This window comes from Ornithorhynchus anatinus, chromosome 4, assembly GCF_004115215.2.
Source record: "Ornithorhynchus anatinus isolate Pmale09 chromosome 4, mOrnAna1.pri.v4, whole genome shotgun sequence".
Lineage (NCBI taxonomy): Eukaryota > Metazoa > Chordata > Mammalia > Monotremata > Ornithorhynchidae > Ornithorhynchus > Ornithorhynchus anatinus.
The window spans coordinates 31,597,778-31,617,690 of record NC_041731.1 but is presented as its reverse complement, the minus strand read 5'-3'; the positions used below and the strand labels follow the sequence as shown (position 1 = coordinate 31,617,690).

The 19,913-nt window shown below is 49.7% G+C and overlaps 1 protein-coding gene across 1 annotated transcript in view; it reads right to left on the bottom strand.

Annotated features, from left to right (window-relative positions):
• Positions 1–19,913, bottom strand: part of COL27A1 (collagen type XXVII alpha 1 chain) — a 241,942-nt gene that overhangs the window by 67,633 nt on the left and 154,396 nt on the right. The window contains exons 24-27 of the mRNA XM_029062843.1: positions 16,722–16,766; positions 8,871–8,924; positions 4,786–4,839; positions 2,238–2,291 (exon numbers count right to left, since the gene is read on the bottom strand). Coding sequence (XP_028918676.1) covers positions 2,238–2,291; positions 4,786–4,839; positions 8,871–8,924; positions 16,722–16,766 — 207 coding nt within the window. The remainder of the gene's footprint in view (positions 1–2,237; positions 2,292–4,785; positions 4,840–8,870; positions 8,925–16,721; positions 16,767–19,913) is intronic.

Genomic DNA, 19,913 nt, shown 5'->3' with positions numbered 1-19,913 from the left:
CCATCTTGAGCCAGAGAAATGCAAATGAAGATAATCATCTGGCCAGACAGATTGAAATGAAAGCTGGCATTCTGCCACCATGACCACCCCAATCCCTGAGCCCTCCCTCTCCGACTGAGCCAAGCTTCCAGTGTCCTCTTGGATCCAGTTTAAGTCCTCTTGAAGGCCAAAAGGCCTTGGCTTTTGAGCAAAGAGTCCAAACAAATGGGGATTTTGTTTGCGGTCAAGGGAGCCGCAGCTGGGGCTTAATGAGGTTGGAGCTTTCTCGTGGGGGGTGGCAGCTCATTACAATTCCTAAGCACAGAGTGCTTTTCCTCTTCTGTTCTCCTCTCCTGGTTCTCCCTACCTGTCTTCTCCCCTCCTCACCCAAGTCAGCTGGTCCACTCAGAGCCGTGGTCCCCAGCTTCCTCCCCCAACTCCAGTTCCCAGATTTCTGCTCACTTAACCCCTACTTTTCTGGGGACAATCCCCCCTCTCACTCCCCACAGGTCACTCATGCCCCAGCTTTTCCTCCTGCACTCCCCACTGCCCAACAGGGAATCAAGGCTCAGGGGGACCCCACTTGTCCAGAGTGGTACCTTGAGATCAGAGTCCAGGTTGTTCTGCCCCTCTCCTCACCCCCACCCTCAACTTCCTACCATGTCTTCTATCATGAGATAACCCCGTCTAGGAGAGTCCAAAACTGCCTCAGTGCTGATTAATGACCATTTTGTGGGGCCAGAGATGATCCCAACTGCATCAGCCTGGGGAGGAGCAGGGGGCTCCTCAAACTGAGTAAATGGGACACCCACCAGGCTGGGGCTCTCCAACCCCACCATCTCCCAAGCTTGGAAAGGAGGTCATTGCTATAGGCCACCAAAGGAAAATCTACTTGACCCAGGCTTCCATCTCTGCCCGATGGGCAAAGCCCTTTAGGCCCAGGCCTTGCTGCCACTGCAGGGCACATTTCGGGCCCTGCTCCTCCCGGCAGACAAAGGGAATAAAACCCCACGTGGCTTCCTGCCTCTGAAGGGGCTCAGCTGGCTGTCAAAGGAGGTCCCTGCCTGTTGACCCCCAGTCCAGCAGGAAGCTGAGTCAGGCACAAGGGATAAAACCCCATACGGCTTCCTGCCTCTGAAAGGGCTCAGCTGGCTGACAAAGGAGGTCCCTGCCTGTTGACCCCCCAGTCAAGCAAGAAGCAGAATTGGATTGGGGTCCCAGGGGCAGGCAGAAACTATGTATAGCATTGGAGGATAGGTGGGGCTGGGGCTGAAACCTGGGAGTTAGGAGGTCTGATCCCTGCAGCCCACCCACCACAACAGCCCTTGGGCTGGTCTCATGCTGCCTCTCCTCCTCCCTTCCTCCAATATCCCCCCTGCCACCCGGCCCATAGAATCACTCCGCAGAGGAACGGAAATTAACTGTGCCCTGTCAGTCGCATGGATCATGCTTGCCTTGCTGGAGGGAGGCTCCTAAGAGCCAGTTTATTAATTAGGGCCAAGGTATCCCTGGGCCCTGAGATGATGATTGAGAAAGGATGTGGGAAATAGGCAGCAGATGCACATGGCATCACTGGTTTTCCATTCAGCAACTCCCCCTCCCCTGGCAGATGAGTTACGGCCATTCTGCTTCTACTTCAAACCCCTGCAAACATCTGGATACAGGAGCTCGAAGGTCCCTTGTGGTACGTGGGTGGAGGGGGAGGGTCCTCACTAATGACAATTAATCAGGAATGCGTCCCCTCTCTCTGCTGTGTCCAGACCCCGACCTCCACCCCCTGTAGTGCAGCCTGGTGGCTGGGGATGATGGAAAGAATCTCTCTGTCCAGGAAGGTGGCATCTAGTGACCACCCACGTGTCCATATTTCCTTTTGCGCTGCGCTTTGTTCTTTTAATCGTATTTCAATTGTTCACCCTCCCTCTCCATCCCACTATGCGGCTGAGACCCTGGCTGCCAAATTCCCAGGCAGAAGGGGTATTGACAGAAGTGAGCCTGGTTCCTGAACTGTGCTTGGGGATCCAAGGCAAAGGGGTACCTGTGCGGGGACTCTGCTGCATCCCCCCTCCCCAGGGACTGTTCTAGGAAGGGAAGAGGGATTTGACACTGGGAGGAAGAGGGACCACTGATCCCTATTCTTTTTGTCTGCTCCCCCAGGTCCCACACTGGAAGGTAGCAGTTCTTCTGGAAGGTCTCCATGGCTCCCCATGGCATTGAATAGACATGCCTGCCTCGGAAGGCAACGGAACACCTTTACTTACTGAATTTCCAGGATCTCCGGGGTCTCCAGTTCTGCCTGTTGTCCCAGGGTGTCCCTGTCGAGGAGAATAAGAAGGATGAGCTAGTTAGAGGGAAACATCTCCCATTTCACAATCCACCCTGACAGCCAACAGAAGCCCAAAAGGAAGGGGACTGAAGGTAGGAGTGGGACACTTGGTCTCCACAAGGCAGAACCTAGATGGGAGAGGAGAGCTTGACTCTCGAATCTGGGAAAGGGCACTACAAACCCCCCTGCAGTGGGTGGGCAGGTCCTGGCACATCTGAAACACTGCACTCCACTACACACTGGGGGCTCCCCATTGCAAATGCTGCCAAGCACTCTCGCTCTGCGGCTCTTGTGGAAGGAGAACCCAGTGATCTGGGAACTCTGCAGCCATCATCATCATCATTGTGGTATCAATGGTTATTGCAGCATTAACTGCTACCACGTCAATCCAAGCACTTATTTTATCCACCTTGATTACTGTATTAGGCTCCTTGCTGACCTCACCACCTTTTGTCTCTCCTGACGTCAGTCCAGACTTCAATCTGCTGCCTGGATTATTTTTCTACAAAAATGATCAGTCCATGTCTCCCCACTCCACAAGAACCTTCAGTGGTTGCCCATCCCCCTCTGCATCAAACAGAAACTCCTTACTGTGGGCTTTAAAGCACTCAATCACCGTGCCCCTCCTTCTCCTCACTGCTCTCCTACTACAACCTGGCCCCCACACTTCACTCCTCTAATGCCAACCTACTCACTGTACCTCAATCTCATCTATTTCGCCGCCAACCACTTGCCCATTTCCTGCCTCTGGTCTGGAACGCCCTCCCTCTTCATATCTGACAGATGATTACTCTCTCCACCTTCAAAGCCTTACTGAAGGCACAACTTCTCCAAAAGGCCTTCCCTGACTAACCACTCTTTTCTTCTTATCCCATTCCCTTCTGTGTCGCCTTCGTTTGCTCCCTTTATTCACCCCTCTCTCAACCCCATTGCATTTATGTACATATCTGTAATTTACTTATTTATATTAAAGTCTGTCTCCCCTTCTAGACTTTAAGCTCACTGTGGGCAGGGAATGCTATATTTTAAGCGCTCAATAAATATGATTGATTGATTTGTTAAGTGCTTACTATGTGACAGGCACTGTATCAGTGCTGGGTGGATACAAGCAAATCAGGCTGGACAAAACCCCTATTCCACATGAGGCTCACAGTCTTAATCCCCATTTTGCAGATGAGTACCTGAGGCACAGAGAAGTTAAGTGGCTTGCCCAAGGTCACAAAGCAGACAAGTGGCAGAGCCAGGGTTAAAATCCAGGTCCTTCTGACTCCCAGGCTCATGTTCTCTCTACTAAACCACACTGCTTCTCCGTCGAGACTGGGTAGCAAAGAGAGCATTTCAGCTGTTTGCTTAAGCAGGACGTTCCATGCCCTGGGCCCATTGGGTTCCCTTGGGACAGAAGCCACTCTGAAGTTGGTAGTTGTGTGTCTTCCTAGAAAACTGGGACCAGGTTGTACACACTCTCGGGTCACCCAGCAGGCAGGTTCATCTATGTGTAGGTTCAATAATAGCTGGTGTCCTGCTCCCCAACTGCAGAAAATTGGTCAGTTTGGAAATTGGAGAAGGAAGAGGGAGGAATTGAGCTAGGTGTCAAAATCAGTAGACTGGTTTCAGGAGGGCTCTAGCAAGTGAGGACGAGGAATTCCCTCCTGGGGACCCCTTCAGCATGGAGAGATTTCCACCCTGGTCTTGGATGGTTGAGGGAGGAGGGACAGTAATCAATCAATCAATCAATCAAATTAGCTGAATGCTTGCTGTGGGCAGAGCACTATACTAAGGGCTTGGGGAAGTACAAGGAGCTTTCAATCTAGAGGGGGAGACAGCATTAATATAAGCAAATTAATTAGGGGTATGTACATAAGTGATGTGGGGTTGAAGGAGGGGTGAATAAAGGGTGCCAAGGGTGACACAGAAGGGAGTGGGAGAAGAGGAAATGAGGGCTTAAGTCGGGGAAGGCCTCTTGGAGGCGATGTGCTTTGAGTAAGACTTTGAAATCCAGTCTGGAGGCAGACTGTAATGACCTCCCAAGTTTGCACTTGGCTCTAGGAATCTAGGACTGTACACTACGTCAATTTCCCTGCTGGGAGCAGGGAAGGGGAATAAGCAGCTGCAGAAGCTGAAGTTTGGGATTCCCCTGGCCTGGGCTGCTGGCTCTCCTTGAAATTGGCACAGGGAGTCCCAGACAGGCCTTTCCACAGATCTCTGCACATCAGATCTCCTTGATTCTACCTTGGTCAGGGAGAAGCTTCTGGTGGATAGACTTGGGAGATGTTTTCCTTTAAGTGCAATTCAGGGAGGGGAGGAGGGAAGGGACACTGGGAATGGTGAGGCCCCCTTGCATTGGGAGGGAAGACCAGGATGGATAGGAGGGTGGTCATTTTCAGCCTTGATGGGAACCCGGTGGGAGGAGATTGTTCTCCCCTACACCCATAACCAGACCACTGACAAACAGACAGATGGGAGGAGGCAGACTTACTCCTTACCATCGACCCCTTAACTCCAGGCACACCGGGTGGTCCCATGGGCCCTCGGTTACCCTGCAACAAAGCACAGCACATCACTGAGGACAGAGGTTCCCTGGGGGCTGAGGGGGCTTGGGGTGGGGAGGCCCTGAAGTAGAGGAGGTTTTGGAGGGGTAGCGGTAATCATGGATAGCCGATCATGGTTGAGGGGGGCGGGCTGACCAATATAGGAGGTGTTGGGCAGGGCCAAGGGGATTTGGTTTAGGACAAGGAGGGGACTGGCCCTTCCCCTGAGATGGAGATTCTCTTGGGAAATTCAGGCCAGGGAGCTGGGGGCAGAATTCAAAAAGCTCTGTGTCTCGAGGCTTGGTCTACACCATGGTGGTGTTTGCTCCTGCCTGGAGGTGGGGGGAGCCCATTTAGCTGCTCCAGGCCAAGATGGAGCTTCCAACTGGTCATAGCTCATTTGGGTCATCAGCAGGTGTGAGTCTTTGAGAGACTGGAGACCAGCCTATGGAGTATGGCACCTACCAAGGAGCTAGGTGCTTCTGACTCATGCTCCGCCCTGAGCCCAAACACCAACCAAGCTCTTTCAGACCAACCAAGACTCAACGTTTACCCTGGGAGCTGACAGTGAGGAACCTGTGGGCCTGAAGCAGAGTTGAGGAGAGGGTGGAATTCCACCACATCCCCATGAAGCCTTTCCTCCTTGCAGGGTCTTGGCATTTCCAGAGGCCTAGAGAGAGGCTCAGGCACACCGGGGATGCACTTTATGATCCGCCGGGGGATTAACTAGATTAAGGAGGTGCTTGACACTTTCCCCTCTGGTTTCATTTTGGCATTACTGGATTGGTTTTGCCCAAGCGGACAGGTCAAGCGGAAGCAATGCCTTAGTCCCTGCTTTCCCCCAAAACAGGACCCTCTGGCTCCCGGAAACACCACCGGTGGTACAGTGGTCAGAAGTGTGATTCTGACCCCAGGAAGTGGGTCTTCTCCATGAGGGCCTGACACACTAGGGCCCGTGGGGGCTGCCAAGTCCTGCTTGAGTGCCCTGCCTCTGTGCTGGCCTGTTCCCTTGGTGGGCCTGGAAGAGATTAAATGCTTCCCTACTGGCAGCTGTTGGCATTCTGTGGTACTCCAAGATGCTTTGACAACTTCATGTCAAGTCGGCTTTATGGGCCGTGGCCCAACTGCTCTCTGTGGGGGTGTCCCTCCCTCGGGCATAGCCAGGTGCGGCTCCTGCGATCTTCCTGTGACACAACCGCAGACGTTCAGGGAGAGCAAGGAGGGTGGTGGAACCAGGGTATGGGAACACGAAGGGGGAGCCTGGTTGTTGGGAGGCAGTCAATCAGTCAATCGATCAGGCCTGCAAGTTAGAGGTCCTGGCTTCTAGTCCCGGCTCTGCCAATTCCTTGATGTGTGACCTTGGGTCAGTCACTTCACTTCTCTGTGCCTCCGTTTCCTCAACTGTAAATTGGGGATTAAATACCTTTTCTCCCTCCTACTTGGACTGTGAGCCCCATGTGGGACAAGGACTGTGACTGACCTAATTGACTTGTACCTATCCCAGTGCTTAAAACAGTGTTTAACACATAGTAAGTGCTTAACAAATACCATGCAAAATTATGAGGAAGAAGATAGCCAGGATCTAGGAACTTTGAGAAGAAAAAGAGCCAGTGGGAAATGAATGCAAATTTAAGTTTATTCTGCTGTCCATGGGGCAGCTGCTTCTGCAGGCAGGGAGGAGAGATGGGGAAGAGGGATGAATTCAGGACAGAGCAACATTCCGCTTAATCCTTTGGGAGATCGGGGGAGTCTCTCTCGCCAACTGGCAAGTGTCGGCCAGAACAGGATTCCGGATCATGGAAGGGAGCACACTGACCCTGGTTGCAAGAGCATGAGGCCAAGGTTGGTGTTGCTGATCTCCCTCTGCTGGCCACACCACTGCTAATAGGCTGGCTATTGCAGAATTGACAGGGCAGGACACTGTTGTCCTCTGGCAGCACCCAGTCCAAGGGGACACCCACTGGAGTTTGAGAGTGGCATATTCCCTCACGGTCTTCATCCAGTGGAATTTGTGCCGGCTGAAAAGATCTGCAGGTTCAAGAAGGGCTTGGATAAACTCAAGGACGAGCCATCCATAGTGGTTACTAGAGGGAAAGTCGGGCCTGTTAAGGGAAAACCCGAGGATGTACGATGGTCCATCTGTAACCATGATGGGGGCTGTCCAGGAGTACACCACCATGTCACGGTTCCCCCAAGCATCCTGTTGCTACTTTCTGAAGCAGAATTCTAGGCTGGACGGACCATCGGACCGGATCCAATATTGGCCTTGCTCAGAAGAACGGTAATAATATTTAAGCACTTATTATTTGCCAAGCACTGTCTAAGCTCTAGGGTGGATACAAGATAAACAGGTCCCCCATGGGGTTCACAGTCTAAGTAGGAGGGAGAACAGGATTTGAATTCCCATTTTGCATACGAGGGAACAGAGGCACAGAGAAGTTAAGCGACTTGTCCAAAGTCACACTGCAGATATGTGGCAGGGCGAGGATTAGAACCCAGGATACCTGACTCCCAGGCCCAGGCTTTTTCTCTAGGCCACTCTGCTTCTCATTTAAAGGTAGGTTCTTCTGTCCTAAATCAGTTCTGAGGCCCAGATGAGCCACAGTCTTCATGATGGTGACATTTGACTCTCAGTGAATCTGCAGCACAAACTCCAGGCCCCTTGATTCACCGGAATCAGACTAAAATCCTAAATAGATTCAGGCCAGGCTGAGGAGTAGTTGGGCACAAGGTGACCTTCATCTCTCCCCCTTCCCCCACATTGGGGGCCCTCAGGCAGGGTGGGGGACAACCCAGGGCCTCAGGACAACCATTCCCGTTGCTGTTGAACCCTAGTGGGGTTCCTTCTTGCTTTCTGGGGCTCTAAATTCCAGCCATTCACCACATCCCTGCTACCTCCCAGAGTGAGGTCCATTCTGGTACCAATCTCACTCTCCTAGAGCTTGGCTCAGAACAGGGGCAGCCCTGGGCTGTGCTCCTTATTTCCCTGCTTTGACAGAATTACAGGGCAGGTAAATGGGTTTGGTTTTGGCTCCGACAGATAATGATAATGATAATAATAATAATAATAATGATAGCAGTATTTGTTATGTGCTATGTGTCAAGCACTGTTCTATGTATGGGGGAAGATAGAGGGTAATCAGGTTGGATGTAATCCCTGTCCCGCAAGGGGCTCACAGCCTAAATAGGAGGGAGTAACCCATTTTAATAATAATAACTGTGGTATTTGTTAAGCATTTACTGTGTTCCAGGCACTGAACTAAGCTCTGGGTTAGATACAAGCAAATCAGGTTGGACATAGCCCTTGTCCCATATGAAGCTCATAGTCTCAGTCTCCATTTTACAGATGAGGTAACTGAGGCACAGAGAAGCCAGGTGACTTGCCCTAGCTCACACAGAAGACAAAAGACCTTCTGACTCCCAGGCCCTTGCTCTATCCACTAGGTCAAGCAGATCTAAATGTTATGGGGGCTGAAAAAAAACACCACTGAACAGCAGGATCCTTCTCTAGCCCATGAGTCTGGAGGCAGAGGCACTAGTCAGATGTGTTGACTGGATGAGGTCGGTCCAGCAGATCGGCGCCGAGATACCCTGATGGATTTGGTCATGCAGATGGGGGTAGGCTACTAGTTCCATGCGCACCCAGAGAAATAAAAATAACCAAGGGGAAATGCTTTGAAAGATGAGATCAAGAAGATCCCAAATCTGCCATGCCAAATGGAAACAAAAATATCACTAGGGAAAGGAACAGAACCCTTGAGGGTTGCGGGAGCTGCGGGTTGAAAACCAACCTCCCATGGCCCAAGAGATTGCTGTACAATGGCTCTTTCACAGATCGCGTTCTGATCCCCAAATGCCCAGCAGACTCCGAGAGCATGGGGAATGTTGGGAGAACCAAACATAGTCCCTGAGTGTGGAAGCGTTTTTAATACTAAGGGAGTTAGTCGACCCATTGGGTTTGGGATTTCAACAATGAAACAACCAACGCTTTCATCATTTTTCAAAACGTGCTGGGCTTCTCGTGGCCTCATCCAACCTACCTTCTCTCCCACGATTCCTGGCTCCCCTACAAGACCGATAAATCCCATCAAACCCTGTGAGACACATGAAAAAAAAACAAACCGGTGAATTTGGGTATATGTTTCAATCTGAAGAAAATGTAGCTCTGTTTTTTTTCCCCCCTGAGTTGAATTATCCCTGTGTCTCTAGTTCACTGCTCAGCAATTCTCATTGGCGGGAGACGCGCCTGCCGAAGAGAAGAAAGCTGGACCCTAAACAGACTCTACTCTAACTTCCCTCGCTCCACCAGATGGCTTTGCTTTTGGAGCCAACAGGGCAAAGGAGTGCCAGCATCTCCAAGATCCACTCCCCCTGTGCTCGCTCCAGAAATGAGTCCGGGCTGGGGGCCAGGGGAAGCAGCGCCCTCTGACAACAGTCCATCAGCAGCCTTGGGCAGAGAGCTGGCTCCCTGAAGTTCCGGCCCCTTCCCTGTCTCCTGGAGCCCCATGCCGTTTTAGAGCAGGAAAACGAAAGCAGTGATGGAGGCAATGTCAAAGATCCAAGCCAAAAGTCCCGACTGAAATCTGGGCGGCTGAGAACTCTCATTCTCTCTCCAAACATTTCCTTTTCTATTTTTGAAATGGAGTAGGGGGGTGGGGAGACGTTTCATTTTTATTCCACGGCACTAGGTCTGCTTTGTAATTCTAGAATGCCTTCCTTCTGGGCTCTCTGAATGTGATTTCAGTTCCCCTCACAGGAGGAGGCTGCACACGTGCCCCGTTTACAAAGGAAAGAAAGTGAGGCTCAGAGAGGTAGTCACTCTCTCCAGGAACGAGGACAGTGTTCTAATTAACCCTGACAGACCAGCTCTGGTTGGAATGGTCTGAGTTCTGCAGATAATTTTTAAATGGTGGCAAAAAAGGAGCTACTGAAGATAGTAGCTCCCTGGTGTCCTTCTCCTAGAAACTGAGAATCCTTCTCCCACTCTGGACTGTGAGGTCGTTGTGGGCAGGGAATGTGTCTACCAACTCTGTTATATCGTTCTCTCCCAGGTGCTTAGTATAAATACCATTGATCGACTGACTCTACACATGATACAATTCTATGGAGTGATCCAACAGGCAACAAACAAATATTGAATACGCTCATTTTGATTTCATTTCTGTCCAGCCCATCCCTGATTTCCCGTTCTTGGAGTCATGTAATAACTACTACTACTACTACTATTTGTCAGGCTTTGGAGTCAGAGGTCACGGGTTCAAATCCCGGCTCGGCCATTTGGCAGCTGTGTGACTATGGGCAAGTCACTTAACTTCTCGATGCCTCAGTTACCTCATCTGTAAAATGGGGATTAAGACTGTGAGCCCCACGTGGGACAACCTGATTCCCTTGTGTCTACCCCAGCGCTTAGAACAGTGCTCGGCACATAGTAAGCGCTTAACAAATACCAACATTATTATTATTATGCACTTACTATGTGCCAAGCACTGTACTAAGTGCTGGGGTAGATACAAGATAATCAGGTCCTACATGGGGCTCACGGTCTAAGTAAGAGGGAGAACAGCTATTGAATCCCCATTTTGCAGATGAGGGATCTGAGGCACAGGGTAATTAAGAGACTTGCCCAAGGTCACACAGCAGGTAAATGGTGGAGCTTGGATTAGAACCCAGGATCAGTGACTCCCAAGTCCGTGCTCTTTCTACTAGGCAGCATTGCTTCCCTGTGGAATCATGTGGAATTATTCAGCTGTCCCTTGAAAAGAGCCCTGCCATTTTCATCAGAAAGTACTAATGAAGTGTCCACCTGCTTAGGGTTCTGTTCTGGGCCCCCTGCACAGAGCAAGTTTTCCCTGCCCTACACTCCCTGCCCTCTATGAACTTCAACTCTAAAACAACTCCACAAGACGGGGGAGCCCTAAAACATGCCCATTAAAATATTTCATGACAATGATGATGATGGTGATGTTGAAACCCATAGGTTAAAGTTTGGAATGTGGAGTTTGACTCAGGGGACTGAGCTTGGTCTGGGAGGCAGATCACAGTCAAATACCTGAAAGAGAGCTAGAGTGGGATCTCAGAGACATAAGGACACTGGGTTTGGCTTCTGGTGGAGCAGGCAAAGAACCACTTTGGGGGTTTGGAATTGCTTGGGAGAGCTGAGGTGTCAGGTTGTACCCTTCCAAGTGCTTAGTACAGTGTTCTGAACCCTGTAGGTGCTCAATAAAAGCACCGTGACCTGGTGGATAGAACACAGGTCTGGCTTCTAATCCCGGCTCTGCCAACTGCTTGCTGTGTGACCATAGACAAGTCACTTAACCTCTCTAGGCCTTAATTTCCTCAACTGCAAAATGGGGATCCCCATTCTCCCTCCTACTTAGATTGTTAGCTCCATGTGGGACAGGGACTTTGTCCAACCTAATTAACTTGTGTCTACCCCAGTACGAAAAGCAGCGTTTGACACATTGTAAATACTTAATACCATAAAAAAATGAATACCATGAATCTATTGATTGATTCTCTTTTTTGATGGTATTTGTTAAGTTCTTACTGTCTCTCAAGCACTGTTCTAAGCGCTAGAGTAAGCGCTCAACAAATACCATGATTAGATACAAGCTAATCAGGTTGGACACAGTCCTTGACCCACCTGGGGCTCACAGTCTTAATCCTCATTTTACAGATGATGGAACTGAGGCCCAGATAAGTTAAGTGACTTGCACCAAGTCACACAGCAGGCAGGTGGTGGAGCTGGGATTAGAACCTAAGTCCTTCTGACTCCCAGGTCTATCCAGTACGCCACGCTGATTCTCTGTACTCAAGGGCCAGAGGAAGGCTTGCAAAGGGTCTCTGGCTGTTCGGACCATCTGGCCCAGTTCCACTGGGCAGAAGAGAACATCTTGGTGAGCCTCGCTCTTGTCCCAGCAGTCCTCCTAGCCAATTGGCAGGGAAGACCCTTCCACATTGGGGACACATGGACCAATCTCAAACTAAAAGATTGGTGGCTTTTTTTCCCCCTTCTCTTGGAGAAATGGGTCAAACTGCCCCTACAGACAATTGGACCAAAATATTATGGAAGAGGATGGCAATCTGAAGATGCAGATAGAGTTGGATGCAAATAGCTCTGGGCTACAGGCCCTGTGCCAGCCCGGCCCAGAATAACAGAGGGTTCTTTGCTCCTCTGTATTTATGGGAGTGAGTGTTGGATCCCAGACAGGCCATAAACCTCTAACAAGAATTCAAACAGGATCCTAATGAATCCAGTCTATGGAGCCAGGGCCACCCTCTGCATCTCTGGAGGTAGGAATGCTGCTGGGCCTCACAGTCCTGGAAAACACTTGGTTGGTTTGGAAGCAGTGAGGCAGGAATCGCACCTCGGACTGGCAGGGCTGCAGGGAGCCAGCAGGCGCCGGCCTTCTTCTTGAGAAGCTGGTGGCAATAATGCAGGTGGTCCAGAATAACAACAATAATAATGATAATTATGGTACTTGTTAAGCACTTACTTGTGCCAAGCACTGTTCTAAGCACTAGGGTAGATACAAGTTTATCAGGTTGGACATAGTCCCTGTTTCACATGAGGCTCACACTCATCCCTATAAAACAGATGAGGTAACTGAGGCCAAGAGGAGTTTAGTGACTTGCCCAAGGTCACACAACAGACTTTTGGAGGAGCCAGAAATAGAACCCAGGTCCTTCTGACTCGAGTCGAGGGCGAGGGTGGACACTGGTTGGCGTGCCCAGCACTCCCAGTAGGTGAGAGTATGGCAGAGACAGGAGGACTCATTCATTCAATCTTTCATTCATTCAACAGTGTTTATTGAGCACTTACTATGAGCAGAGCACTGTACTAAGCTCTTGGGAATAGAGGTTAGGCCAACTGAAACCTGACATCCCTGGGAAGCTCAACAGCCTCAGGCACGCTTGACCGTTGTGTCCCCCAGGTCTCGACCTCCTCTCCTTCCTCCTGCTCATGACCTGCAACAGCCTACTCCAGCTCCAGCTTCTGGCTCTGTCCCCTTACTTTCTATTGGGCTCAGGCTTGCTAATGGAAGGGATATTTTTTTCCCACGGTATTTGTTAAGCACTTACTATGCACCAGGTACTGCACTCTGTACAGATACTTTGTACAGATTCTACATAGTCCCTGTCCCATCTGGGGTTCAGAGTCCTAATCCCCATTTTACAGATGAAGTGACTGAGGCACAGAGAAGTTAAGTGACCTGCACAAGGACACACAGAAGACAAGTGGCAAAGCCGCATTAGAACCCAGATGCTTCTGACTCACAAGCCCGTGCTCTATCCACTAGGCCATGCTGCTTCTCACTAGCCTGGATACTTCTGAAGGACTCAAAAAGGGAACTGTCCTTCGTGTTACCTTCCCCTCTTTGTTCTAACCCTGAGGGCATGGCAGAGTGAGCAAACCTGCACTTTGGGCTGCCCAAGCCAAAGTCAGAGAGGGTCCAGATGCCATGAGGCCTGGTTCTCCTCCCTAAGGAATGAATGACCCAAGGACTTGGAATCCCAGCAACCATCACCCCTGGATAGCAGCCCAAAATGTTCCAGCCAAAGAATCTGAAACATCTAATTCCATCTGAGAGTTCAAACGTGACACTCCTGACCCATCAGCTGTCTGAGTAAACGAAGCAGAAATCGTAGCGGGCTAGGGAAGTTGGGCAGAGGGGATTGAAGTATATAAGTCTTCATTACTTTGGCAGTGAGTAGATGATAAGGCTACAACCTGACCCACTCAACCATCATCATCATCATCATCACCAGCTTTCCAAATAAAGGAGACCTTCTGTCCAGTACCACTCCTCACCAGGGTATAGAAGAGATGGGAGCAGTGTAGCCTAATGAAAAGAGCATGAACTGGGGAGTCAGAGGACCTGGGTTTTAATCCTGGCTCTGTCACTTCCCTGCTGTGTGATCTTGGGCAAGTCACTTCACTTCTCTGTGCCTCCATTTCCTCATTTGCAAAATCGGGGATTCAATCTCTTTGCTCCCTCCTACTTAGAGTGTAAGCCTCTTGTTGGGCAGGGATTATCCAACATGATTACCTTGTATCTACCCCAGTGTTTAGAACAGTGCTTGACACATATTAAGTGCCTTAAAAATACCATGACTCTTATCATTATTATTAAATGAATGAGGTTTGGCTCCAGCCAAATTCCTGCTCTGTCCTGCCAGCAGGACAGAGTAATGTCCTAGACCAAGTTGGTGAATGGCAAAAAGGGAATTTTGGCAAATTCTGTGGGTGGCGTGTCCAACTTTGGAGACCAAAATGCCAGTTTCAATAGTCAACCTTCCGGGTTGGGCCTCCACCTCGAGTCACTAATAATAACAATAATGAAGTAAAAAATATTAATAATAGCATGTGTGAGCACTATGCCAATGCTGCAGTGCCAATCACTGTGCTAAATACTGGGTAGATGCAAGATGATAAGATCAGACCGAGTTTCTGTCCTAACTGTGGGTCATAATCTGGAGAGAGATCAGATGGGGAAGTTGAGGCCCATAAAAGTTACGTGACTTGCCCAGAGTTACCCAGCAGGCAAGTGGTGGAGCTGGAATTAGAACCCAGATCTCTTGACTCATGCTGCTTCCCAAGTAGCTAAGTAACTCCAACTTAGCCCAAGCTCTGTCCCAGGACTCTGGGAGGAGGCAAGCCTGTAAAATGGGGTGTAGGGATGGGCAGAGGAAGCTGTGAGCTCGTGTTGGGTAGGGATTATCTCTATTTTTTGCCAAATTGTACTTTCCAAGCACTTAGTACAGTGCTCTGCACACAGTAAGTGCTCAATAAATAAAATCGAGTTAATGAATGAATAAGGGTTTCTGAGGGACCACCCCCTCCCCACCCCCAAGGCTCCTGGGAATGAGCTGGGGCCCAGGGACAGCATCAGTAGAAGGAAGCTGCCACTCCCTTTCCCAGTCACAAGCTTTCGCTCTCTTTCCAGAAGCTCAGGGCTGGAAGCAGTGGGTATCCCCACGTTCCCAGCCCCTCCTTAGCCACGTGTCTCTTTTTCTGGCCCATCTGAGTAGAGTAGGTCCATCCCTCACACTGTTTTCCATTTTCATCCTCAGCTTCTCTGAAAGCCCCTGCTGATGGTGGGAAGGGTTAAACCCAGCTGGCTGCCTGAGGAAGATCTCTGCAGGACACTCTGGCGTTCCCTCAAGTTACATTGGGAATGGATTTCCAGAGACAAAAATTCTTTTTATTTGGCAATAGACAAAAATCCCAAAACACCTGAGGCTTTCCAAACTTACAGCCTTCCCCCTGAAATGCTTGATTAGCCTGGGAAATATTTCCAAAATTCCAGATTTCCTCCCCCTCTGCATTTCCTACAACTACCCATCCACAAAGGCAGGGAGCAGAGCATTGGGCTGGGAGATTCCTCCCTCCATCAGGTTGGAGGTGCCCAACCAGACCCTGCTCCTCCCAGCCTCAATCTGCCAGGCTCAGAGTCTCTTCATTCACCCGCGGGCTGACAAGGGAAAGGCTATGAGGCCCTCTTGATTTGGAGAGAGCAGATGGCAGGTGATAGTTGGAGAAGCTTCAGTGTCCAATCCTCTTTCCCTCCCTTCCATCCTGGCATGCCACCAGAGTTTAACTGCAAGAGGAATGTTTGAAGGATTCCTACCTTTCACTCCAGAAAGCTTTAACTCTTTCCTGGAGCCCCTGAGGCTTCTGGGCTGAATCATGCTGAACTAGGTGCAGCTGGGCTTCCCCAGAACCTGTCGGACCAACCCATTGCTACCTGCGGCCAATCTGTGCTGCTCACCCCAAAACTTCTGATGAGTCCATCTTTTTAACTTCTTCCTTCCTCCTGCCTCTCACTGGGGATGCTGACTAGCTGCTGAAACGTCTGGCCTGGATCGTGCTTTCAGGGGCTGGCCCAGCTTTAGGGACCATTGTGCATCAAGACACCTGAAACCCTTCTGCTACAGAATTAGCCCTTGCCCTCTTGAGAGTTCATGCTTCCCCAGAACCTCTAGCCTTTCTGGCCTAGGGCTGCCCTGTTGGTCAGTTTAATGGAGGACAATAACAGGTCTAACTCTACGATCAGCATGGCACCTTCCGCTCCCCTTGATGGTGATGATGATGATAATAATAATAGCACCATTTATTCATCCCGACCTCCTCCCCATAGCATTTATGTACATATCTGTACTTTATTTATTAAGATTTATGTCTGTTTCCCCCTCTAGACTGTAAGCTCATTGTGGGCGGGGAACCTGCCTGCCAACTCTGTTATATCGTACTCTCCCAAGTGCTTAGTAAAGTAGTCTGCACACAGTAAGCACTCAATAAATACCACTGATTGATTGACTGATAATAATAATCGTGGTATCAGATGCTTACTCTGTTACAAACACTGTGCTAAGTGCTGGGGCAGATGAAATTCAATCACACTGGACACAGTCCCTGTCACACATGTCGCTCATATTCTAAGGGAGAAGGAGAACAGGAATTGACTCCACATTGTACAGCTGAAGAAATCAATCTGCTTGTTATTTGTTAAGTAACAATGTATAACAGGATGTTACCAGGTCCAGGGAAAGAGAGAGCTATCTCAGAAGACCAGATGGAGACATTGAGGTAGCAAATGGGGGCCAAGTGATAAAATAAAGTGAGAATCTGCTGCTGTCCATATGAGACCTTAGATAAATCACATTGGGGTGCACCTCAGTCTTCTTGCCTGCAACATGGGGACAACAATGCCCTTTCCTACCAATCTCCACGAGATCATGGATGTAAGTACTTCAGGGAAAGGCAATAGATAAAGAAATCACTTTTCACGAAGCAGGTGCCCCATCCCATGCTGAGGAGTTTTAATCTAGAAGAGAAGCCACAGAATGCGGGAAGCTCCTGAAATGTATTGAGAAGCCAGAGGTCTTACCTGTTCCCCTACTTTTCCAGGTCGGCCTGGATTTCCTGGCTCCCCCTGCAAGGAGACAGAAACAGTCACCGAGAGCACCCTGATTCCCACTGAGCTCTGATTCCCGAAACTGTTAACCTTCCCGTAACCCCAATTCCCAACCCCAACTGCGCCTGGTGGATTTAACCTGGCATCTGGCTTTGAGGGTGCCCTCTCCCCAGGGTGGCAAACTCAACGGGCAGTGTGTCCTGGGACATGAACATCTGGGTAGAGCAAGTTGACTAGGAATCCTATTGTTTCTTGGGACTCTGTGGGAACACCTGGAGAGAGCTGATCAATAAACCCACTGGGGTCTGGATAACATGTAATCCCTGGGGTCTCCTGAAGAATTCTGGGAGAAGCATCACAGAATGAGGGGATAGTCTGCAAAAGGACAGTGGACCTTCACAGTTCAGGCATTGTTTTAATTGAGTGCAGGGACTGGAGACTTAGGCCAGTAAGTGGAAAAAGCTCTATGTAGTGGATAGAGCATGGGCCTGGGAGTCGGAAGGTCATGAGTTCTAATCCCAACTCTGCCACTTGTCTGCTGTGCGGCCTTGGAAAAGTCACTTTACTTCCCTGTGCCTCAGTTACTTCATCTGTAAAATGAGGATTAAGACTGCGCGTCCCATGCGGGACAGGGACTGTAATAATAATAATAATGTTGGTATTTGCTAAGCACTTACTATGTGCAGAGCACTGTTCTAGGGGCTGGGGTAGATACAGGGTCATCAGGTTGTCCCATGTGAGGCTCACAGTCTTCATCCCCATTTTACAGATGAGGGAACTGAGGCACAGAGAAATGAAGTGACTTGCCCACAGTCACACAGCTAACAAGTGGCAGAGCCGGCAATCGAACCCATGACCAACCTAATTTGCTTGTACCCACCCCAACATTTAGTAGAGTGCCTGGCACATAGTAAGCACTTAACAAATACCACAATTATTATTATTATTTGGCTCAGACTGCGAATGTGACCTCTGGGGCCCAAAGTGGAAAACAAAATCAAAACACCCTACTGATAAATCCTGTACAACATTTCCCAGATCTCCCTCTTCCTAACATAACCCTAACTCTAATCCTATTTGTAAATATTTTTGTCTGAGTTTGTTAGAATGCAAACTCTTACAAGAAAGGAAATCTGATGCTTGTTTGTTTTGCACTTCCCAAAGGCTTAGTACAGTGCACTGCATCAAGTAAGCACTCAGTAAATACTAATACTGTGACACACCTAAGTCCAAGCTCTTGAGAAATTGTGATGACTACTACTATTATTATAAGTATCACCACTGTCCTCAGGATTCTCCGAAATAACCCCTCCAAAAGACTAAGGGGAGAAGCAGGAGTGAATCCCAGGGGAAAAGCATCACTCCAATCCTTTGGGGCTTCTCTTGCTGATGTCTCCAGGGCTTCTCATAGTTTGATTGCAGCCGATGGTTGGCCCGTCTTTGGAGAAGCTGGCACCCTCAGGGGGCGTCAGCAGCAGCTGAAATTTTTCAGCCAGGAAATAATGCGACTCCAGACGGGCTGCCAAGACAGCCGTTTGAGACTTCCTGGTATCTGGGCTCCGGCTCAGAGGACCCATCTTCATCAGAGGGCCCCCTGTGCCAATCGCATGGTCCCAGGGAGGGGCCACTGGGTCACCTAGCACCCGGAATCCTGGGCAGACCACAGGCAGAGGAAACGACCCTCGGTCCAGTGTTGGGGAGGAAGGTGGGGGAGGAGGAGAAGCCACGGGGCTGATAAAACAGCACGTGGAGCACAGAGGGTTCATTGCTTCCCCAGTGGAAACTGACCCAAGCAGGAGGAAAAGACAGAAAGGCTTCTGGGAAGAGAGAGGATACCTCCTAATGCTGTTTGCAATTACAGAACTTTGACCTGGACCTTAAAATATGCCCTGGCCCTTACCCCGTTTTCTGGTCTCCACTGTCTCCCAGATTCCCTCTCCCCATCACTTCCTCCTATTGCTCACTGGCTCACTGAACGAGGATAATAATGAATAAATGATGCTGTTTATTAAGTGCTTGCTTTTACCAAGTCCTTTGCTAAGTGCCGGGGAAGATACAAGATAATCAGAATGGACACACAGTCCAGGTCCTACGTGGGGCTCACAGTTTAAAAGGGATGGAGGAAGAACAGGCATTTTATATATTTTATAGATGAGGAAACTGAGGCCCGGAGAAGTTAAGTGACTTGCCCAAGGTCACATAACAGGTAAGTGGCAGAGCTAGGATTAGAACTGGGGCCTCTCGATTCCCAGTCAAGAGCTCTTCACCGCAAGGTCACATTGCTTCCATGAGGGCACAAATTTCTGCCTGCATCAGGAAGAATCAGAGTTGCCCCACAAAATTGTAGTCCTGGGCAACCAATGGTAGTATCAAGTATGGCAGAGGATAATAAATTTCTCACTGGACCCTCTGCCCAGTTTTCATTCTGTAGGTCATGAAATATGATTGATTGATTAGTCATATGCCTTGTGGGCCCTGGCCTGGCTGGCTAGCTGTAAGGGGCCAAAGCCTTTCCCTATCAGCCTGCATCAGCAACGAGAAGCGCCGTGGCCTAGAGGGTAGAGCGTGGATTTGGGAGTCAGAAGGACTTGGGTTCTAATCCTGACTGCCGTTTGTCGACTGTGGGCAAGTCATTTAACTTCTCTGTGCCTCAGTTCCCCCACCTGTAAAATGGGGATGAAGACTGTGAGCTCCACTTGGGATGGGGACTGTGACCAACCTGATTGGCTTGTATCTACTCCAGTGCTTAGAACAGTGCATAGCACATAGTTAGTGCTGCACAAATACTTTTTAAAAAAATCAGCATGAAATTATCTACAGTTGGATTCCACAAAGAACTCCTGTCCCCTCCCCCATCTCCAGGCCCTGACTCCCAGACAGGGGTGTGGGCAGAGGGGATTGAGGACCGATGTCCACTTCTGGGTTCCCAGCTGTGGGGTGAGGTCACTGTTTTCACCACAACTGTTTGGGCTGGGCTCCCAGCTGAGCTCCATCCAGGCTTCAGACATGGCCCGAGAGCACTGGAGTGGGGTGAGGAGATTCATTCATTTATTCAGTAGTATTTATTGAGCGCTTACTCTGTGCAGAGCACTGTACTAAGCACTTGGAGTGTACAAATCGGTAACAGATAGAGACAATCCCTGCCCTTTGATGGGCTTACATGAA